This window comes from Macaca nemestrina, chromosome 16 (genome assembly GCF_043159975.1).
Source record: "Macaca nemestrina isolate mMacNem1 chromosome 16, mMacNem.hap1, whole genome shotgun sequence".
Taxonomy (NCBI): Eukaryota; Metazoa; Chordata; class Mammalia; order Primates; family Cercopithecidae; genus Macaca; species Macaca nemestrina.
In genome coordinates, this window is record NC_092140.1 from 88,295,550 (window position 1) to 88,317,089 (window position 21,540).

The 21,540-nt window shown below is 34.4% G+C and overlaps 1 protein-coding gene and 1 long non-coding RNA gene across 2 annotated transcripts in view; one reads left to right on the plus strand and one right to left on the minus strand.

The window, feature by feature from the left end:
* Positions 1-8,884: 8,884 nt before the first annotated feature.
* On the minus strand, positions 8,885-21,368 carry LOC105486050 (ubiquitin fold modifier 1). The gene is made up of 6 exons (XM_011748740.2): positions 21,241-21,368; positions 21,107-21,163; positions 16,920-16,977; positions 13,061-13,100; positions 11,858-11,890; positions 8,885-10,463 (listed from the first exon to the last, which is right to left on the minus strand). Coding segments are annotated over exons 1-6 (258 nt in total). The 5' UTR covers positions 21,243-21,368; the 3' UTR covers positions 8,885-10,395.
* LOC139359128 (uncharacterized) overlaps positions 20,885-21,540 on the plus strand; it is a 282,971-nt gene continuing 282,315 nt past the window's right edge. Inside the window, exon 1 of the long non-coding RNA XR_011614886.1 lies at positions 20,885-21,224. This is a non-coding gene — a long non-coding RNA (uncharacterized lncRNA). The remainder of the gene's footprint in view (positions 21,225-21,540) is intronic.

A 21,540-nucleotide genomic window follows, 5' to 3' on the forward strand; every position in this document is an offset into this window, starting at 1 on the left:
TTGGCCATTTGTATATCTTCTTTTGAGAACTGTCTATTCATGTCCTAGCCCAGGCTTTGATAGGATTTTTTTTCTTCCTAGTTTGAGTTCATCGTAGATTCTGGATGTTAGTGCTTTGTCAGATACTCTGCTCATTGTTTCTTTTGCCATGCAAAAGCTCTTTAGCTTAATTAAGTCCCAGCTATTTATCTTTGTTTTTATTGCATTTGCTTTTGGGTTCTTGGTCATGAAATCCTTGCCTAAGCCAATGTCTAGAAGGACTTTTCCAATGTTATCTTCTAGAATTTTTACAGTTTCAGGTCTTAGATTTAAGTCCTTCATCCATCTTCAGTTGATTTTTTAATAAGATGAGAGATGAGGATCCACCTTTATTTTCCTACATGTGGCTTGCCAATTATCCCAGCACCATTTGTTGAATAGGGCGTCCTTTTCCCACTTTATGTTTTTGTTTGCTTTGTCAAAGATCAGTTGGCTGTAAGTATTTGGGTTTATTTATGGGTTCTCTATTCTGTTCCATTGGTCTATGTGCCTATTTTTATGCTAGTACCATGCTGTTTTGATGACTGTGGCCTTAAAGGAAATAACCAAGATCAGAGCAGAACTAAATGAAATTAAAACAAACAAACAAACAAAACAATATAAAAGATAAAAGAAACAAAAGTTGATTCTTTGAAAAGATAAAAATTGATAGACCATTAGCAAGATTCACCAAGAAAAGAGCAGAGAAAACTCAAATAACCTCAATTAGAAACGAAATGGGAGATATTACAACTGACACCACAGAAATACAAAAGATTATTAAAGGCTACTATGAACACCTTTACACGAATAAACTAGAAAACAGAAGAGATGGATAAATTTCTGGAAAGATACAACCCTCCTAGTTTAAATCAGGAAGAATTAGATACCCAGAACAGAACAATAACAAGTAGCAAAATTGAAATGGTAATTAAAAAAATGTCCAGGACCAGATGGATTCACAGCTGAATTCTAACAGACATTCAAAGAAGAATTGGTACTAATCCTGTAGACACTATTCCACAAGTCAGAGAAAGAGGGAATCATCCCTAAATCATTCCATGAAGCCAGTATTACCCTAATACCAAAACTAGGAAAGGACAAAAACAAAAAAACTATAGGCCAATATCCCTGATGAACATAGTTGCAAAAATCCTTAACAAAATACTAGCTAACCGAATCCAATGACATATCAAAAAGATAATCCACCATGATCAAGTGGGTTTCATACCAAGGATGCAGGGATGGTTTAACATACACAAGTCAATAAATTTGATAAACCACATAAACAGAATTAAAAAGAAAAATCACATTATTACCTCAATAGACGTAGAAAAAGCATTTGACAAAATCCAGCATCCCTTCACGATTAATACTCTCAGCAAAATTGGCATACAAGGGACATACCTCAATGTAATAAAAGCTGTCTATGACAAAGCCACAGCCAGCATAATATTGAACGGGGAAAAGTTGAAAGCATTCCCTCTGGGAACTGGTTAGGAAAAGGATGCCCACTCTCATCACTTCTCTTCAGCATAGCACTGGAAGTCCTGCCAGAACAATAAGACAAGAGAAAGAAATAAAGGGCATCCAAATTGGTAAAGGGGAAGCCAAACTGCCACTGTTTGTTGATGATGATTGTAAACCTAGGAAACCTTAAAGACTCCCCCAAAAAGCTCCTAGAACTCATAAAATAATTCAGCAAAAGTTTCCGGATACAAAATTAATGTACACAAATCAGTAGCTCTCCTATACACCAACAGTGACCAAGCTGAGAATCAAATCAAGAACTCAACCCCTTTTATGATAGCTGCAAAAAAAAAAAAAAAAAAAAAAAATATATATATATATATAGGAATATATCTAACTTATATTCACCCTCTTAGGAATATATCTAAGAGGGTGATAGAGCTGTACAATAAAAAGTACAAAATACTGCTGAAAGAAATCACAGACAACACAAATGGAAACACATCCCATGCTCATGGATGGGCAGAATCAATATTGTGAAAATGACCACACTACCAAAAGCAATCTACAAATTCAATGCAATTCCCATGAAAATACCACCATCATTCTTCACAGAACTAGAAAAAACAATCCTAAAATTCCTGTGAAAGTTAAAAAGAGCCCACATAACCAAGCAAGACTAAGCAAAAAGAAGAAATTTGGCTGCTGATGACTCTCATCAAACAAGGGAAATTTTGCTTGAGTTTGGGTGGGATATCATTAGGCATTCACCTTACAGTCCTGATTGGGTCCTTCTTTTTGTTTCCTAATCTTAAAAAATCTTTAAAGAGCACTCTTTTTTTTTTTTTTTTTCTTTCAACCAATAAAAAAGACTATATTGACATGGCTACATTTCTAGGACCCTCAGTTCTTCAGGGATAAACTATATGGCTGGTCTCATCACTTACAAACGTGTCTTGAACTTGACAGAGTTTACATTAAGAAATAGAATTTACTTTTAAAAAATCTTTTAATTTCATTTTTTTCCCACAAGCTTTTTGAAGTCTCCTCATATGTGCATGGGTCAACTGAAGTTTTTCTATAAGGCAGCTTACCTTTTCTCTTCCTACTATCTGGAATACTGTTCTTTCACACAATTATGTAAGGGTATTCCTTATCATCTTATCCAAAATAGCACTTACTCCTTATCACCTTAACTGAAATGCTGTGCTTCGACTTAAAAAATAGCACTTGACATTATATTTGCTTATTGTCTTTCTCTCTTGTTATGCTATCAGCTCCATGCACTTTGTCTAGTTATCAATAAGAGCAGTGGATAAAAATAAAGTGCTTGCTCATTAAATTCATGCTTACTGACTAAATTCATGAATGTCTTCCCATGTCTTCCCTTCAAGTTCCTGCTAAAATCCGCCACCCTCCACTGTGAAGTCATCTATAACAGCACTGTAACAGTCATCTATTGCTATAGCACTGATTATCTGACACATTCATTAGGCACTAACTATATAATCCTCAAAACTTAATTATAACTCATTTTAACCCAAGATACAAAATATTTTAAAATGGTGATGTTGTTAATTACCCTGGAACATCACCCTATATATTTCATGGACGCATCAAATTCTGGCAACTGCTCCAGAACTATAATTGTATCTAGAGGAAGGATCTACTAATTATAGGTTTATTCAAGTCCTGTTGCATTTGACAATATGGAAAACATTCCTTTCTAATGTAGGATACTCTTCAATCCCTATGTTTGGAAGGGTTAATGTAAACTCACTATTAAATAGTATAGTCAAGTAAAATAGGAGATGAAGTTTGGGACACTAGCAAAAGCAGTAGTTAGGGTTAAAAAAATCTCACACGCAAAAAGGAAAGACATGCAAGGTCTGTCTAGGTAGACTGAGGACAAAGTGAGGCAACAAAGCTAAATGCTGACTTGGCCAATTGCAAAGAATGCTTCAAAATGGAGCAAAGAAACTGCATTTTAGGAAAATCTTTAGGGGACTCCCAGCTTTTCAGAACAAAGCCATGTTTTTTGGTGGGAGTGTGGGTGGAGATAGAAGGTATATAATGAAGGTAAAATGTACAGTTGACCCTTGAACAAAACAGGTTTGAACCACACGGGTCCATTTATACATGGATTTTCTTCTGCCTGTGCTAACCCGTCCTCTTCTTCAGACAACTCAACGTGAAGACAAGGATGAACAGTGTATAACCTACAAAATATGTGTTAAATCAATTGTTTATGTTATTGCTAAGGCTTCTGGTCAGCAGTAGGCTATTAGTAAAATTTTTGGAGAGTCAAAAGTTATATGTAGATTTTTGACTGTGCAAAGGGTCAATGCCTTGAATCTCCACATTCTTCAAGGGTCAACTCTAGAAAGTATAGAAGGTAAGGAATAATAGATTGGAATTTTACATTTATTTATTTGTTTACAGCAAGAGGATGGCATCCTTAGAATCTGGTTCATTTTATTGAAGTTCCTGTGAAATACTATTTTTTTTAATAGTTTCAAAAATATAACCGTACTAGGAAATAATAGGGAGATGAATTACACTTTAGAAAATATCTTCCCAAATCCAAGGTTCTATGAATACAGGTATTATTCTTTCCTAGGTAACAAGGTACTGGCTTAATTTAAAAATTAAATCAAAATATTTGGAACATAATTATTTTCATGTTGGGAAGCAACTACAATTGAGTCTTCAGCAATTTCTATTGAAGGGCGTCTGTCACTTCTTTTGCTCTCTACTCCAATCCATACAGCAGGATTATGAAAGTTCTAGATTAAATTTAGTATGTATATGGAATTGACAGAAATACACCCTATCTGTCATAGTGACTACAGCTCCCTAAAGCCCTCATTTTTTATTGCTTTGAGAAACAAATATGGTATTTCCTTACTCAAGGATGTAGTTCCCCACAAGCACAACGTGACCTCGCTACAGTCCTTTTGGTTAATTTATCTATGTGACTCATTTATTTACTCATTCATTGTCTCTCATGTTTCATTCCTACATAATGTGCACACCTACAGATAATTCAGAAAGTCCTAATCTATCCATACATTTATCTAAAAAATCCGAGAAGCTAGTATCTCCACCAGAGACTTGTCAAAATGTTTGTGGCACTGACAACAAAAATTAGTTTATTTCTAAAACAGCTCATCAGTTGTAAATTGTGCATTTAAGAATTAATTTATTAAACGCAAGTGTTACTCAGCCAAACAAATATTGACATGATGTATCATCACAATATGCTCTCAATAACAGCTTCTACATTGCTAACAAGTTTTGCCAAAAAATGAGAGATCTATGCCAAAACTGGCTCTCTGAATTTGTCTGCCAGTCTTAGCCAGTGTTTTGCATCTAGTAACAAAATTATAACATCCTCTATACAGCAAAGCAGATAATAGGGCCATACATCTACTTTTAAAATGTTCACCATTCTCTTTATTGCTATAAATGTAGGTATTTACTAAAAAGGAGTCTATAAGTGCAGTGTTTATGTGGATTGCTGAATGTTAAATTTTTCAAGGAAAGTGAGATCACAGAAATATTAAATAGCAATCTCATTCCAGATGTGCTCATTTTATTCTGAAAAAGTATTTCAATACAATTCTAGGCAAATTGATGATAAATATATGATTCACATTGTGGACTTTATAATCATACAGACCTAGGAGTCAATTTCATTATAACCTTAAACATATTAACTGAAGTCTCAGCTTCCTGAACAGTAAAGTGAAGAAATTAACACTAGCATTTGTGAAGGGATTAAGGATTAAATGAGACAATGTCTGACAATGTCTGTAAAGTGCCTCACACTGTACCCAGTGTATAAACAATGATTCGTTATGCATCTTCATGTCCATGATTACTAGATCAGGTAATTTTGGTGTTTTTGAAATGTATAAATTTTGGAAAGTCCAAGAAATGGGAATGAATGGATGTCAATCATGCTTCATCTCCAGTATTTAACAATATGCAGCATATAGCTAATAACGTTTGTTTAAAAATAAGAGAATGTTTTGTAATTAAAAAAAGTTTATTTAAGATAGTAAATGTCTGCTACAAGAAACAGCGAGGAACATGGGTATATCGGCTAACCAAATAATCTGGTGAAAAGCAGTTACTTTATGTATGAGACACAGTTCCAATTTTCAAAATATTCTTTCATGTAGTTTTTCAATTATAAAGTACTTTTTGTTTATTATGGGCAAAGCAATTTGGAAACCTAGTTCCAGTCACGGTCTTAGACTTTTATAGAATTTTTATTTTAGAGACAAATAATTCTGTATTTAGTAATTGCTAGAATGGAGGAATATAGAAAATGTGAAATCGTGTAGACAGTTAATACCTATTGCTTTGGAGGAGGGAGGAAAGGCTCAATGGCTTTTGATCTCAAAGAATAAGTCCTAGGTTTTCCAGGCAGACAAACGGGGTAAGTAAAGAAATGAAAGCATAAGAACATGGCACATCAGAGATAACATTATTTGTGGTTCGGTGTAGCTGCAGTGTAAACTGGGGAAGGAAACTGTAAGGGAGTAGTGGTAACAGATGACTCTAACACAGACCAGTTCATTAAGGGCCTCATATGTCATAGATAGTGTAGATTTTAGTGTAGATTTTTTATTCGGTAGGATTTCGACTAATGAAACATGGCATTAAAAAAATTCATTACAGCAACAGTATGAAAGAGAAAATGGAAAGACTAGAGGCTCTTAGTATAAATGAGAAGATGAGGGCTTTTGTTACAGCGGTGATGGCTGACATACTCTGTTAACAGCATCAAGAGAATTTTGTGATTGGCTTGATAAATCAAGAAAGGCAAATCAGATGAGTAAGATTTGACGGTAAGAGAACCTTAGCCAATTTGAAGGATATGGCTAATAGATTGGATAGACTGAACTTTTCAAGAGCATTTATTTCAATTAATGGTTTAATAGCCTAGTTTGACTAATGATTTACCCATCTCCAGCACTAACCAATAGAGGGCAGTTCCAGAATTTCTGTATTAAAGGAGTTTATGGGCAGTAATCTAGTAGAAAGAGTAGGTTATTAGAAGACTAATGTTGCAGCTGCACTTGCAAGATACACTAAAATTAAAAAACACAATGTCTGATAGGCTAATGAATATGGGCACAGTCCCTACTCCCACTACTGGTTTATAATTAATATCCTAGAATGTTATCATATTTATACCATATATACACCATGTATTAAAAAAGTAATACCACTCGTTATCATTACAGAGTCAGTACTCTAAAATGGAATTTAAGCCTTACATATTTTATTTTTAATCTGTGATTCAATACACATCTAGCATATCACAGAAAATATATACTAAAAATTTCTCCGTATAATGTGCAGAGTTTGGGTCAAATCATGGGTTCAAATTTCAAAACTCAATTTGAGCCCTTTCTTCTTCTATAAAAGGGGAAAATAAGCTGGAATTGTTATAAACAATGAGATAATAAAAGTGAAATTATCCATCAAAATATTTGACACACAGTAGATGTTCAACAGATTTCTTTTGGATGAATTACATACATAAATCATTATTTTTGTGTGTGTGGTTTATAAATGGCCTCAGGAACACTATCAGTTAACTTAGAATCACTCCATTAAAGTATGACAGTGCTTCCAATTCACGAATAGTTCAAGGTCCTTGGGTAAAAAACATGGTAGTTTTAGTATCTTAATATTGGAGCAGAGGAATTAAATAGGATTGCATTTTCTTCCCACTGACTTTTCTTTTGAACAACTAGTTCTAAGAAAAACATATCTAAAAAATGTTTTACTTGAAAACCTTTAAAGGTTGTGTAGTGAGACTGTTAGCTAGTGAGTGAGACTGTTAGCTAGCACCTTTGCCTCAGACTACTTACCAAGCATTGGAAAGTGCACTGTCCAAGATTCCAGAACATATTCTACTTACTTTGACCCCTTAGACCTCATTCTGTTCTTCCACAAAGTGAAAAGGTGGCCTTCTCATTAATTCTCAAACCAACTGACCGCCAGACATCACCAGCACTCCCATTTACAGAGCTTCTTAGATATTATTACAGACTCAATACATCAGAATTCAAGGGGTGGTTTCCAAAAATCTGTATCTTTAATTTCCTAGGCAACTCTGTTATCACCCAGGTTTGAAACCTACTAACTTAGCCAGTTACGATAACCCCATTTTCTTCTCAACTTTTTTTTACATCTGTAAAATAGACAGGCATTTGGAAGTACTGTTATATATCACTTAATCACAGGAACAAATTCTGAGAAATGCTTCCTTACGCAATTTTGTCACCGTGTGAACATCAGAATGTACTCATACAAACCTAGATGATGTAGATGATGTTACCTACTACAAACTTAGGCTATTTGGTATGGCCTATTGCTCCTAGACTACAAACCTGTAGAGCATGTCACTGTACCTAATACTGTAAACAATTGTAAAATGATGGTAAGCACTTGTGTATCTAAACATAGATAAGGCACAGTAAAAATACAGTAATATGGGACCAGGTCATATATGTGGTCTGTTGTTAGATGAAACATCACTACTGTGTCTGTGGCAGATGACTATAAACTAATTTCTGTGACTTATGGTCATTAATCATCTTTGCCCTTCTTTTCTTTACTACATGTATTATATACTGACTCCACAGGTGTGCTGATTAAGAGCTCTAATAATAATAGACAATATCATGTACAATATAACAATATGTATTTCCATTAGATATTAATAATGAACCAATAATGCATGTAAACTAAATACTTCAAATCATTCTGCACAAAGAAATGACAGATCACATTTATTTAATAACAAAATGTCTAGTTAATAAAATGTTTTTAGGAACTTACGATGTTCAAAACCAAAGAATAAAAATATTAAATATATCACTTTATGGCACAGGACAACATAAATTTATTTTTGTAACACAGCAGGCAAATTGTTGTGCTAGAAACAGAGTGGAGAAAAATCTAAATTAAAGCAAAAAGTCAGGAAATGGTTGTTCACAAATTCCTGCTTAACTGAGACTCAACATTTATTGTAAAAAACGGGGCCTCTGAACATCAGATTTTGTTTATAAAAATAAAAACTTCCTCCCTGTCTCTGCTAAAAATACAAAAATTAGCTGAGCGTGGTGGCGCACGCCTGTAGTTCCAGCTACTCGGGAGGCTGAGGCAAGAGAAGCCTGGCGACAGAGTCCACCTCAAAAAGAAAATAAATAAAAAAAAATAAAAACTTCCTCAAATATCAGATTTTTTCACCTCAGCAAATATTTTTCCTTTGATAATTCATAATCCTGCTGTTCATCTGTCACATTTATGAATATCTGGTAATTTCATAAACAAGTACCAATGGCACACTTCAAATGCGGATTCTGTTGAATTTTCTTTTTTTTTTTTTTCCCCCTAATGAACTTAGGGTCTATGACAGAGAAGATACTGAAACATGCTAAGATGATAATTGGTCTTAGAAAGACTTTACAGCAAGTATTTAATGAAAGCCACTACATTTCCAGCTCTAAAAAGAGCCAGACAGACACAATCCCTGCTTCCAGAGTTCACCATTCAGAATACAGAAGGTCAAGCACTGATTCTGAATCATTATGAGCTTTGATTTCATCTTTCAAGATTTGCATAGATACTGATTTCTTCTGGAAGGGCAAATAAAATCTTCCCTTACACATCATTCTTTGGATTCTCATAAGGGATATCTTGAAGTCTGTATGTTGACAAGTCCAGTAGACACTTTGTTTTCTCTAATTGCCTTCTTCTGCTTAAGACTATCTCAAGTATTTTGTTTTCCCTTTCAGTTCTCCCCAACATACACCTTCTGCAGTTCTGTCTATCCAGTTGGCTTTTCTGTAACACTTTGCTACCCCTTTCTGTTCCCTTTCACTGTTTTCCTCTGTTGCTTTCCTCCTTCACAGAAGTCTGGTGATCTGGGCTTCTCCATCTTTCCTTTCCTGGCTTCTTATTCACATGGGTGACTGATCTTAGCACTTCCTTAAAAGTTGAGTTTTCAATAAATATAACTCATCAGCACTTCCGATCTGCATTTCCTTGAGCTGTTTTTTGATCTTCAGATCTGTGTAATAATACTCTCTTCCTGAATGCTATTTAGAAATATTATCCTCAAAACACCAATGGTTTCTTGAAGCTGCTTGTTTTAAATGTTGTATCAAAAGAGATTGATAAAGGAATGTATAACTCAGCAAAGGATGCTTCTACTGTATTGAAAATTCCCACCATTAAAAGTACTGGATTCTGTAAGTCCACCATTAAAAGCTGGTTTGGGACATCAATTTACACACATAAGGGTTACATTAAAATTTTAATTGTTTGGTTGATATTAAACTGAAATTTATATAACTGAGGTTGGAATCTTAAAAAAAGGAAATAAAATTTTAATATAGTTAACTGTTCACTGATATGTCTATTCACTTCATCATAACCTATGTATTTAATTAAAAATCAAATTATGTATCTGCAAATCAGATGCTATCAAGCAAATTGCCATCCAGGGTCCATAATTCTTTTTATATTTTTAACTCAGACGAATATATATGATTCAGTAAATTTTAATGTTCCAAATTGTTCTAAAAAAAAAACTTATCAAAAGCTTCCAGTTAACAGTTGGCTAATTCATTTGCCCCCAACGAACTACCTGTTTGTGTTGTGAGGTAGCATCAAAGACCACGATCTTCTGTGACCGTAGTAGCCTTAATTCATACGCATTCCCTCTTCATAGGAAGAGTATGGACAACAAAAAGGGACAGATGAGTCCCCTACTCTTGGTGTTTTCATAATATGTTAAATGCTTGATTTCAATTTTACAACAACAAAAAATACCAGTATTTATTCTGAAAGGAAATCGTATGTTCCAAGTAGCAGATATTAACAACTTCCAACACGATCTCTAGGAATAATCCGCAGTTCTGAACCATGTTTTAGAAAAACATTTCCTATACAAACAAACAAAATATAAAGTTAGGTATCTAAAAATCAAGTTATCTTAATATTCTGACAATTATTAAATATAATAAATAATTTAGTAAACAGTAAAATAGGTACAAAAGCTCAAGCATCATGAGACCCCAATGCCATGCTTTTTAAGTCTTGCTCCTATTCTCGTATCTTCACAATCCAACACAGGCTTAAAATTTAAAATAACGCCAGACATGAAAATGCTGACAAATACTTTCAGCAAGTAACAATGTGAATAATTTAATCATGAATACTTCCTTCAATACACAATAATATATCTCAGGACAGGAAAAAAAATGTAAATTACTACAAGTGACAAAAATTTAGATACCCTGACATATTTGGGGTCCATTGCCTGCTGAGATTTTCTTCATATCAATGATATGCACATTCCATTTTTAAAGATAATATAACAAGCAGTATGTTAGAGTTAGCAGTAATTCAAACTACTGTAAAATACCGAAAGTTTCTCGAATAAGAAAAAAAGAAACCTTTCTCTACTCAGATTAAAGGCATCCATACAATAAAGTGCCTCATGATTTTCAATAAACCTTTTTAATAAAATTATATATTAAAAACTACTGAAGTAACAAAAATTTGCAATTTTAAATCACTCTTCATTTTCTCTATGGCTGAATTTCAACCGCAAGGCCTATGAAAACAACATAATTTTGTTACAATAAAGAAATACTTTAGAATATAATTTAAAAATGACTACTGCTCTAGAATGAGGTGACATTAAAGCATGCCTAATTTTAAAACTTTAGATTACAAGGCTAAGAGACTACATTTAAAAAATATAAAACTATTTTTTTTAAAGTTTTAGACTACTTTTTTATAAAGTATGAGACTACTTTTACCCTGCCTCCTGGTTAGGACACCGATATATCACCTGTATAAATTTAACAGTCTGAAAATCTGAGTGTAGAGTCAGCCCTTTGAAATGTAAATGACTATATTAAAAATAATAATAATAGCACTTAATGAATGCTTTCTATAAATTATCCAAGCTATTAAGCACTTTACATTTACTATCTGACAACTACCTTAAGAGGTAGGTCAAAAAATCCTTACTCCAATGAGAAAGCAATCTTATCTACAGACTTTTTGTTATATATAATAAATACTCTTAATGCTTAAGCCCACTATTAGGTTTTCTGTTACTTGTAGCCAAAAACATCTACAATCGATATACACAATGAAACAACTTATTACTCAGACACACAGGTAAAGACTGGTATATAATCCCTAAAAAAACAGTTCCATTAGGTTAAAATACTGTCAAGTATAATTAGAATAGCTTAAATATTCTGTGTCAATTGACATATATAACCTTACCCACTGCTCTATGAGTTTTCAAATAGATACTCACCAGCAGTCTGTGCAGGATTTATTCCTATTCCATCTAGAAAACAAGTTGTAAAATCACATACATTATTTCTAAAGCTAAAATGGTTTAATACTAGCAAGAAAAGAGATTTGCCAAAATAGTGCTGCTGTGTATATAGACACAAGTCAAATAATTTAAATCTAGGAACACGAGTGACAATCTTTCAGGTAAATTATCTGTTAAAATCTATTATTCTGCATTCATACACATTGCTGGGTTAGTCCAAAGCATCTGTCAATGCAATGATCTTGGTAAGTTCTATGGAATATAGGTTATTAACTTATTTTGCCACATAGAATTAAAAATAATGTTTGTCATTTCTTCCAAAAAACTAAACAGCACCTTAGGTATGCCATGAATCATCTTCGTATTACTCTGGGTCATAATATCTTAAGGCTGGGAGAGCTCGCGAAGTTATTTAGTTCAACACACGTTACTAAGTTATGACCTAAAACTTTCCAGGTAGTAAGCCAGCTTTTTTCCAACAGAGAAACACTTCAATGTGACAGAATGCAGAATGTTTTACAGTGAGAAATTCTATCTTATCTAAGTTACATCATGCACATTAAACCCATCTCCAGTTAGTTTATCCAAACTGCACTTGGGCAACTCATCAGCACTCATCAACACTACACTGTATACTTGAAACACAGTTAAGCCCTCCCTGCAATCTTTACTCCTCATCTTATTTCACTATTTTCTCACAAGACTAATTGCATCATCATTGACTATCAGTGTTCCAAGATACTAAGATTTTTTATTATATACCTAAAACTGAATAAAATTCTCATTATTACAAGCCTACAAGATACAATTTTCTATCAGGAAAGGTATAGCAAAGGTACATTCCTGCTTAACTTTCTATATTCTAAAGCATTTACCAAATCAACTTTACTTAATAAAAAAAAAAAAAACTTGCTAAATAAAGTTATTTTCAGTTATAATCTGGCATGAACTGGTAAGGACAAAAGATATTATAAAGTGCTATACTATATCAAAAGCACAAAGAAATGAGAGGAGCTAACTATGAACCATAACCCTGACTTAGTGTTTACCATTAAGTATATCATTTATGTGGATACACATACACTTGGGGCTTTCTGTATTTCATTTTAATTAATTTGGTTCTTTTTACATCATTTCTATAAATTTGAGGTAATACATAATTTTACAGTGAATTCTTACCATTGGTAATAATTGCACTTGTTGCAGCAGGAACTTTAAACTAAATAGAAGGGAAAAAAATATATATATATATATACACACACACACACAAAACTATAATTAGCAAGAATGGGGTACAAATACTAATTCTATAATTCTAAAGTGGGATTAATCTTTTAGAATAAGTGAAACCATCAAGGAAAGTACAGCTGACCCTTGAATGACACATGCAGATTTTCTTCTGGCTCCGCTACTCCTAAGACAGCAAGACCAACGCTTCCTCTTCCTTCTCCTCAGTATATTCAACATGAGACAAGGATTAAGACCTTTCCCATGGTCCACTTCCAATTAATGAATAGTAAATATACTTTCTCTTATGGTTTTCTTAATATTTTCTTCTCTTTAACTTTCTTATAAGAATACAGTATAAAATACACATGACAAAATACATATTAATCTCCTGTTTGTGTTATCAGTAAGGCTTCCGGTCAACAGCAGGCTATTAGTAAAGTTTTTGATCAATAAAAGTTTTATGCAGATTTTCAACTGCACACAGGGTTGGAACCCCTAACTCCCATGTTATTCAAGGGTCAACTGGACTGTATCATATGCTTTATCTGTTAAAAAAACCCCTGTACTATAAACAATGCTTTCGATTGTATTTAGGACACCATTAATTATAAAAGTGTACCTTATTTTTTGCATTACAAAAATGAAAAACCACTGTCAATTTATGCCCAGATCAATGTTTACTCTTTAGGACTTATCCACCACTTTTGTCATTTATAATTATCTTGACTAGCAAAAAGCATATGCAAAATAAATTGATGAGATTATTCCTAAAATTTCTGCATAGAAATTGCAAGATCTGAACAGATGCTCTCTGTGTTTAATGGCGGGTGCCTACATAACATTTTCAGGTAACAACCAAGGCTTGTATTCCTTACATTCTTCTTTAATGATTTGCTGATTTAAAGCTCAAGGATTGCAATAGTCCAATTATGTCATCAGGAAATAATAAGTGTAGATGACGTTACCTAGATAATTATGAGAATGCCATTTGGCCAACAGTGATAGCAAGTCTCCCCTGATCTACTTCAGAGATGTTTAAAAAGATGTGTTTCTAAAATCAATGACATGTGGTATGGAATTTATTGGTAACTAAAAGGTAGATTCCATCTCTTAAAGAGACCAGCAGTTGCGAAAGTGTGTTTATGTCTTCATAGTTTATGCATTTATCCAACAAATACTTATGAAGCATGTCTGTGCTATGGACTAACTTTATATATATTACAATTTTGTGATCAAGTAAGTTTGGAAAACATGTTTAACTAGTGGTCTCCTCAAAAGACTTTAATATACTCCTAACAGAAATGAACTGTTTATCATATTTTTTGACCAATAATTCCTGTTCTTCATGATCCCCCCCGACCCTTTTTTCTTTTTTGGTGGTACTACTTTGTGTGTGGTTCCAGTTGTCTGGGAGACACTACTCTAGGCATTTATAATCATTACATACACACAGTTGAGAAAAACTAAAAGGTTATTTTAAATTAGAAATTGAAGAATCAGCTTTTAAAATAAGGCCTTAAACATGCCTGAGAACAATTATTTGTTTTAGTATTATGCACAAATTAATAAACACATTTTAATCTCAATGTGGTACACTCGTGTCCTTTTAAAGATTTAAAAATTTTTAAAGAATTTCAAAGTGTACTTAAGTAAACTTAAAAGTGCATCACAGATATTTTGCACAGGCTGTAATCTCAATAAGAATTTGATCAAACGCTCAAATTAACTATAGGCCTCTCAGATTTCTAAAGCTAGAGTCCTACAAAGCTTTTAGTTATCCTACTGATTGAGTCTTTTACATCATGCTCATTTTATATAAGCTATGTATTTTCTTAGTCACATCCATGTAGCAGCAACCTATGATTTTAAAAACCAAAATCAATTGCTGACACAGTTTTTCCTTTAAGCAGAATGTGGAAGAAATGGTTAAACTATGAGGAAGCATCACTAGTGACGTAAAATGCAGAATCTATTCCTTTCTGTCCTATTGTACTGACAGGTTTTCTACTGAATGCAAAGTATTCTTTTGTGGTCTTCTGTTTTCATTTATTCTCCTCCTCAGATATCCCATAATTCTTATAATTTAGGGCTCTTTGCAGGTTTCAACAATTCATTACGTACCCCAGTCATGTGCTGGGAAATTTTATTATCACTACTAAGGCAATTTTACCAGAGATTTAAATCCAGACTCTTGCTTTCTTGAGTCAACTTTTTTCTCACTGAATGATTCTACAATGCCATCTCATGAAAGTCCCTCTCACAACAATCTGAAAGTCATATCCTTTCTAAATATGTAACACCTATGATTCATAATAGTGATCCACTTCCACTTCATGAATAGTACATATACTTTCTCTTATGATTTTCTTAATATTTTCTTTTCTATAGCTTACTCTACTGTAAGCTTTACTTATAAACTACCTTAATCAATATATATGGTTGTGTGGTGTTTCTTAGTTTATTCACTACTGTATGTTAAGATTTTCTTCTACTTTTATTACAAAACCAGGCTCACAAAAATGCCTTTGCATTATAAAGGACACACAATAAAGTAACTACAAAATATAATAAAAAGGACACACAATAAAGTAACTACAAAATATAATAAATATTAATTAGAGCTTGTATAGATCTACTTCTTAAATCTGGAATTTGTGGATTCTGTTATGCCCCAGACTAGGAATATTTCTTGCAAGTAATCTGTGCAGTAAACAATAATGACAATGCTATATTCAGATTTGTGTCACATCTCATTTTACTTATTCTTTCTGCATGAAGAATATATCAACATGACACAAAACAAATGCTACTATTTGGCAGTTTAATTCTGAATGAGTGACAAATGATGTTAGTAATTCCTGACAATACAAGGAGCTTTGAGCACTGATTGGATTGGCTGACTTTCCATAAATCAGTTAAGTACAGGGCAGGATTCTGTGTTAAGCTATTTTTTTATTAATGTAGTTAAGAAAATTATTTTTCTGTGACTATAAACTTTTCAAAAGATTCTGAACCAAAACGTTTTGATTTGGGTTACAACGTACCTATTTAGCACTTTTAACTCAACAGAAAATTTCAGTAAATAATGTTTTTACTCGAAATCACTTGATCAGAGAGGAAGGACAGGTATTAACTACTTCCATTTTGCAGAATAAAAAAGAGGGATTTGCATTATGTCATACAGCTAACTAATGACACACCTATAACAGGAACCCTAAGTCTCCCAAGTCACATTTGGGTGCCATTTCTACCAGATTAAGCTACTTTTCCAAGTGTCATGCCCAAAAAGTTGCATTATAGATATTTCTAATAATTTCGGATGAAAAAAATTATTTCTTATACAACAGAAAACTTAAACACGTTTAAAAAAACTAGGAGCTTTTCAAAACAACAAATTTTACTGACATGCTCATACAGAAAATCTGAAAACTATGATAAAGATTTCATGAAATTGTAATTTTGGAATCAAGACTAGTAAAATATCAGTATATAGAATATAATGTGATATAATGTTGCATTTAAAAAAAACATTTAAAAATCAGTACCTTTTTAATTTTCATAAAAAGCCTCATAAATTCTTATAATTTTCAATGGTTGCATTAATCAGATATGTCAATTTGTTTAACTCATGCTTCTTATATCTGAAAGTAAGTCTTAACCATCATCCTACTTACAACTTTTTGATAACATAAACCTAGTAATGAAGCCACATGGAAATGATGGGTCAAAGTGCATGCAAATCTTAAAGACGTTTGAAGCATACTGCCAAATCGCATTCCATAAAGGCTGTTCCAACTTCTGTACTTACTTCTTCTGCTGCAAACTTTAAGACTGCTGTGAAAGGTGTACTTTCAGGAACACTGAGCCTGCAAGAAGAATTTTAAAACAGTTTCTTTTAAAGTCAGCATTTTCTAAAAAAGCCCCTTTGTTCCTTATTTCCGCTACTGTAGCCGATCTGGACAAAGCTGACTTTGCAGTTTCAAAGTTAGTGATTTTGATTGCATACTACATTCTTTAACTCAAAACAATAATAATCACAACCCAAACAGCAACTAGCCTTGGCGCTGGCAAGGTGCCCGAGCTCCACTTGAGAATTAACCTCTACAGGTGTAGATTTACATATTTCTAACACTTGGATACACATAAGTCTAGCATATGAACTGCTGTTTGTTTCTAGAGATGGATTGCAAAAAGGTGAAGCTCTCCTTGGTCTTCAGTCCACTTTACCTCCCATCTAAATACCTATGCACTTGACCCATTAAAGTTACCATTTTCATTATAAGTAGAAGGTTATTTGGGAAGCATCACTGGATCATAAAGCTTTTGATGAACCTTCTGTGCACTCTTAATAATCATGTTCAAAATTAGTAGACCAAATGAATGAAAATGCATGAAGTTTATTATGGCAAAATGCCAATAATGAAGTGATTTTCCCACCATCATTTAAAATGGGCTAAGTAAAAATGTGAAATAACATTTTGGAGAGGGATGATTTTGTTAACTGACTCGTAAAATGGCAAGTATTTTAAAGATCATGAATAAATAGATTTTTTTTTTTTCTTAATGACTTAGTCCCAGGGTCAATCTGTATTAATTTTCCAATAAAAAAATTCCAAACAGAAATTTACTTTATACCTTAAGAAAACACTTAAAGACACAGTAAGAGGTTTTTAAAACTTCTTTTAAAAAACAAGATTCCTAAGGTAACATAAATTACAATGAGGGAAAACAGAAAACAATCTTTCAAAGCAGAGGAGACTGACAAGCTAACATTTCTCACTGAAACCGTCTCTATTTGTCACCACCGTATTATTGTATTATTCTTAAGTGTCTTAATACCAGCTACCATTATTCTCATGTAATATGCCCAGGCTCCTCACTCAGTCTACAGATCTCTGACTACAAGAATTGTTGTATCAGGAACAGCATATGGTACCAGTTTTCAGTAATAGAAATGTGAATAGATTACTTGGCTGCCCTCGTTTCACAACTCCAAAATACTAGTAAAGGATGAAAATGAGTATCATTTTTACCCTTTCTTCACGAATGTTTTTTGGGGGTACAAAAAATAAAAACATGTAAAGGAGAGCCATTTGTTTAAAAACTAATCAATTGGCAATGTCGTAGTTTACAAACTAGGCAACAGTTTGTTACAAAGTATTTTTGCAGTATATACGTAGTTAAGAAGCTGAGATTCATTTTCCTAAAACTCTGCATCCATCGGAGAACTTCCAAACCCTCGGAGTTCAATTAACTTTTAAATTGGAGACTTGGAGATGTCCTTAAAATATACCTAGATGTCATATTGATGCTCATTAAAATAAGTTTCTATCTGTATATTCAGTTGGTGAGTGTCCACAGACAAGCCAATAAAAATAAAAAATGAAAACATCTTTTAGTGCAAGTTCTAACTGGCAGAAAATTAGAGAAAATGAGAGTTACAGTGACTGCACAGATCTTATCTAAAGTTATATTTGCCAGTCATTTCATAAAATAGGTACTTAAATTATCCCAGTGTTTTGAATAAATTTACATTAATGAGAATTTTTAAAGTACATTCCTGGCATCTTTTTTAAAAATAAATATCTCATATAAACAAAATAATAAGATTAATTGGTAAGAATTATTATAAAGACTAAGTCCACAGGTAACGAAAGGGCCAGATTAACTCTGTGAACAATTAGAAAAATCTTCGGCCAGAAGTGGTGGCTCACGCCTGTAATCCCAGCACTTTGGGAGGCTGAGGTGGGAGGATCATGAGGTCAGGAGATGGAAACCATCCTGGCTAACACGGTGACACCCCGTCTCTACTAAAAACGCAAAAAATTAGCCGGGCATGGTGGTATGCGCCTGTGGTCCCAGCTACTCGGGAGGCTGAGGAAGGAGAAGAATCCGGAACGTGGACATTGCAGTGAACCAAGATCGCGCCACTGCACTCCAACCTGGGCAACAGAGCGAGACTTTCGCTCAAAAAAAAAAAAAAAATTTCATAGAGGTGAGATTTTTATTATTATAAAATATGTTGTGGTCATGAGATGGCATTCTAAGCACAGAAAAGAACAAGTGTAAAGGAAGGAAAGATTAAAAGGGCAAGCTTGTCAAGTACCCAAGTACTAGTTACCATTTACTTTGAAAATACAGCGCAGATATCCTTGTACACACATTTACACGTTATGTGAATTTTACACACACACATCCTTACATACATACACACACAACTACACACACACACACATACTAAACAACAGTTGTACCTACTAAATTCATTCAGTCACCACACATTAACTGAACTGGTACAATGTTCCAGGCTCTTAATGTTACTGTCCTAGGCTATCCTCTTCTTCCTTCCTTCTCACGCTCTCTTTCTAGAGTACATTTGCATATTGATGAGAATAATAATCCAGTATAGAGGAAAAAACCAATAATGAGAAGAGAAGGGGCACTGGACTCCATCTACTTTAACCTTGACAAGACTGAAATAGATGGGAACCAGAGCTCAAGTGGTTTTTCACAGGAGTGAAGTCATTTTTTCCATTCTAAAAGGATGAGAAATTAACGGATATATCAATGCAGTGGTAGGTTTATATTGGTGGAAAGATGATAGAATTTCCCTCTGATGGCATGAGAGCAAGGGAGAGAGCAGCTGCGGAAAGTTTGAAATTTTTAAACAATCCTTTCCGAGAATAAGCAGGAAAATGAGCAAACTTGAAGAATGTAGTAAAGTACTAGGTACTATTAATTGTAGTCATGAACTTAACGTAAAACCCTCCAGTCTGTTATTTTCGCCAGGGGCAGTCAGTTATGTACAGATAATACAAATAGCTGGTTTCAGAGCTGGTGTTTCACTAACCAAAATATGCTGGGAGGAGAGACAGGGCCACCAGAGTTGAGGTCGTTTGCATGAGAATGATTTAAAGATGCACCAATAGACTCTTAACTATATAAGGAATAAGGTAAGGAATAGAAGTTGGGATAGCTATAGATTAAAAACCACTGTGATTGATGGATTAAATGAACCGTTGTAGAAGAGAAATTACAGTAAATCAGGTAGGAGAGAATGTATTTATCTATAAGAGTGCCTGTAAACGACATCTTAGAGATGGAGCAATTATTGGACTCTTCAGTTCTAGGCTGCAACCATGAACACCTGAGATAAAGTGTAAAAAGGATATTTTGGAGATGAAAAGAATAAGGGTTCAAAAGGCTGAGAGGTTGTATGGATCATGGATTGGTAAATAACTGAACAGCTAGGTAGGCCACGTTACTAATTAATTATGCAAAAAATCCTACTGTAATCCTGTTCTTTGATACATTTCATGCTACTTCCAACTGCAATAACCTCAAGAGTGTTTACTTAAAATCTATCATTCAACTGCGAAGTAAAGGCCCCACATGGATAAACTATCCTCCTCTTCTGCATTTCCCATTCCTACTAAATACTCTATTAAATCCCAACACAGGAAGGGTGTGAGCCGAGTCTCATTACTTTGTGATGCCCGATTGTTGAGTTACTCATACACAACAAAACTCAGAAGCCGCGGAATAACAAATGTTCAAGTAATTTCAAAGTCTTGACTATCAGGATGGAATATCTTCCTTAACTTCCTCAAACAGCTGGCTAAAGCGGTGAAACGTTTTTCTAATATCCAGCAGATGGGGGCTGTTTAAGAATCCCAGCAAATTACCAGAACCTGGTCCACCTGTCCTCCCGCTCCCTCTGCCCACCAGATGAATTCCGAGGGGAGGTCACTAATGAGAAACACACCCACACCCTCGTGCTGGGGCCAAGCTGCCAAGCTGCTACTTAGCGAGCAAGTGCGGACCTCTCCTCGCAGGCTCCGGTGGGAGAGACTCCTGGAAGGGCGCGAGCCAGGAAGGTAGAGAAACTGAAGAGACGAAGACTGCACGGGGTAGTTGTTGGAAAGGCTCGGATCACCCTCAACCCAGCCCCGTCTTGTCCGGCCACAAAAGGCCCATCTCGGCCGAGCTACTCACACTTTGTACGGCAGCCGTGGGTCCGACGTCAGCGTGATCTTAAAGGAAACCTTCGACCTAAGGAAAGGAGCGGGAGAGAGTCAGGGTCGCGCAGCGGGACCAGGGATTAAGGCAGTCGGTAAGCAAACACTTACATGGTGGTGCCGGGATGAATCTAGAACAAACGCTAACTCCCCGGAGTAGCACGACTTCCTCTAGTGTGCTCAGGACCGCCCGGCTCCACTCACTTCCACGTCTCCCTCTGCAAGCTGGGGACCTCCGAAGTTGTTGCTATCCAACGCACTGCCTGAAAATTGGCCCTAAGAACTCATGCTAGGTAGCGCTTTTAAATTACAAATGCCTTGTGCTTTTGCGTTTATATATCTGAGAAAAAAGTATGGATTATATTTATAAAACATCTTTCTAACTTTGGTAATTTGATACCATATTTTTAG

What these genes read in the sequence shown, in the direction of transcription:
- LOC105486050 (XM_011748740.2), bottom strand. An exon ending in TAAAGTTTGCAGCAGAAGAA is followed by an intron (nt 13,101 to 16,919) that starts GTAAGTACAGAA and finishes CCTTCTATTTAG; the next exon opens with TTTAAAGTTCCTGCTGCAAC. An exon ending in AAGTGCAATTATTACCAATG is followed by an intron (nt 11,891 to 13,060) that starts GTAAGAATTCAC and finishes CTTGTTTTCTAG; the next exon opens with ATGGAATAGGAATAAATCCT.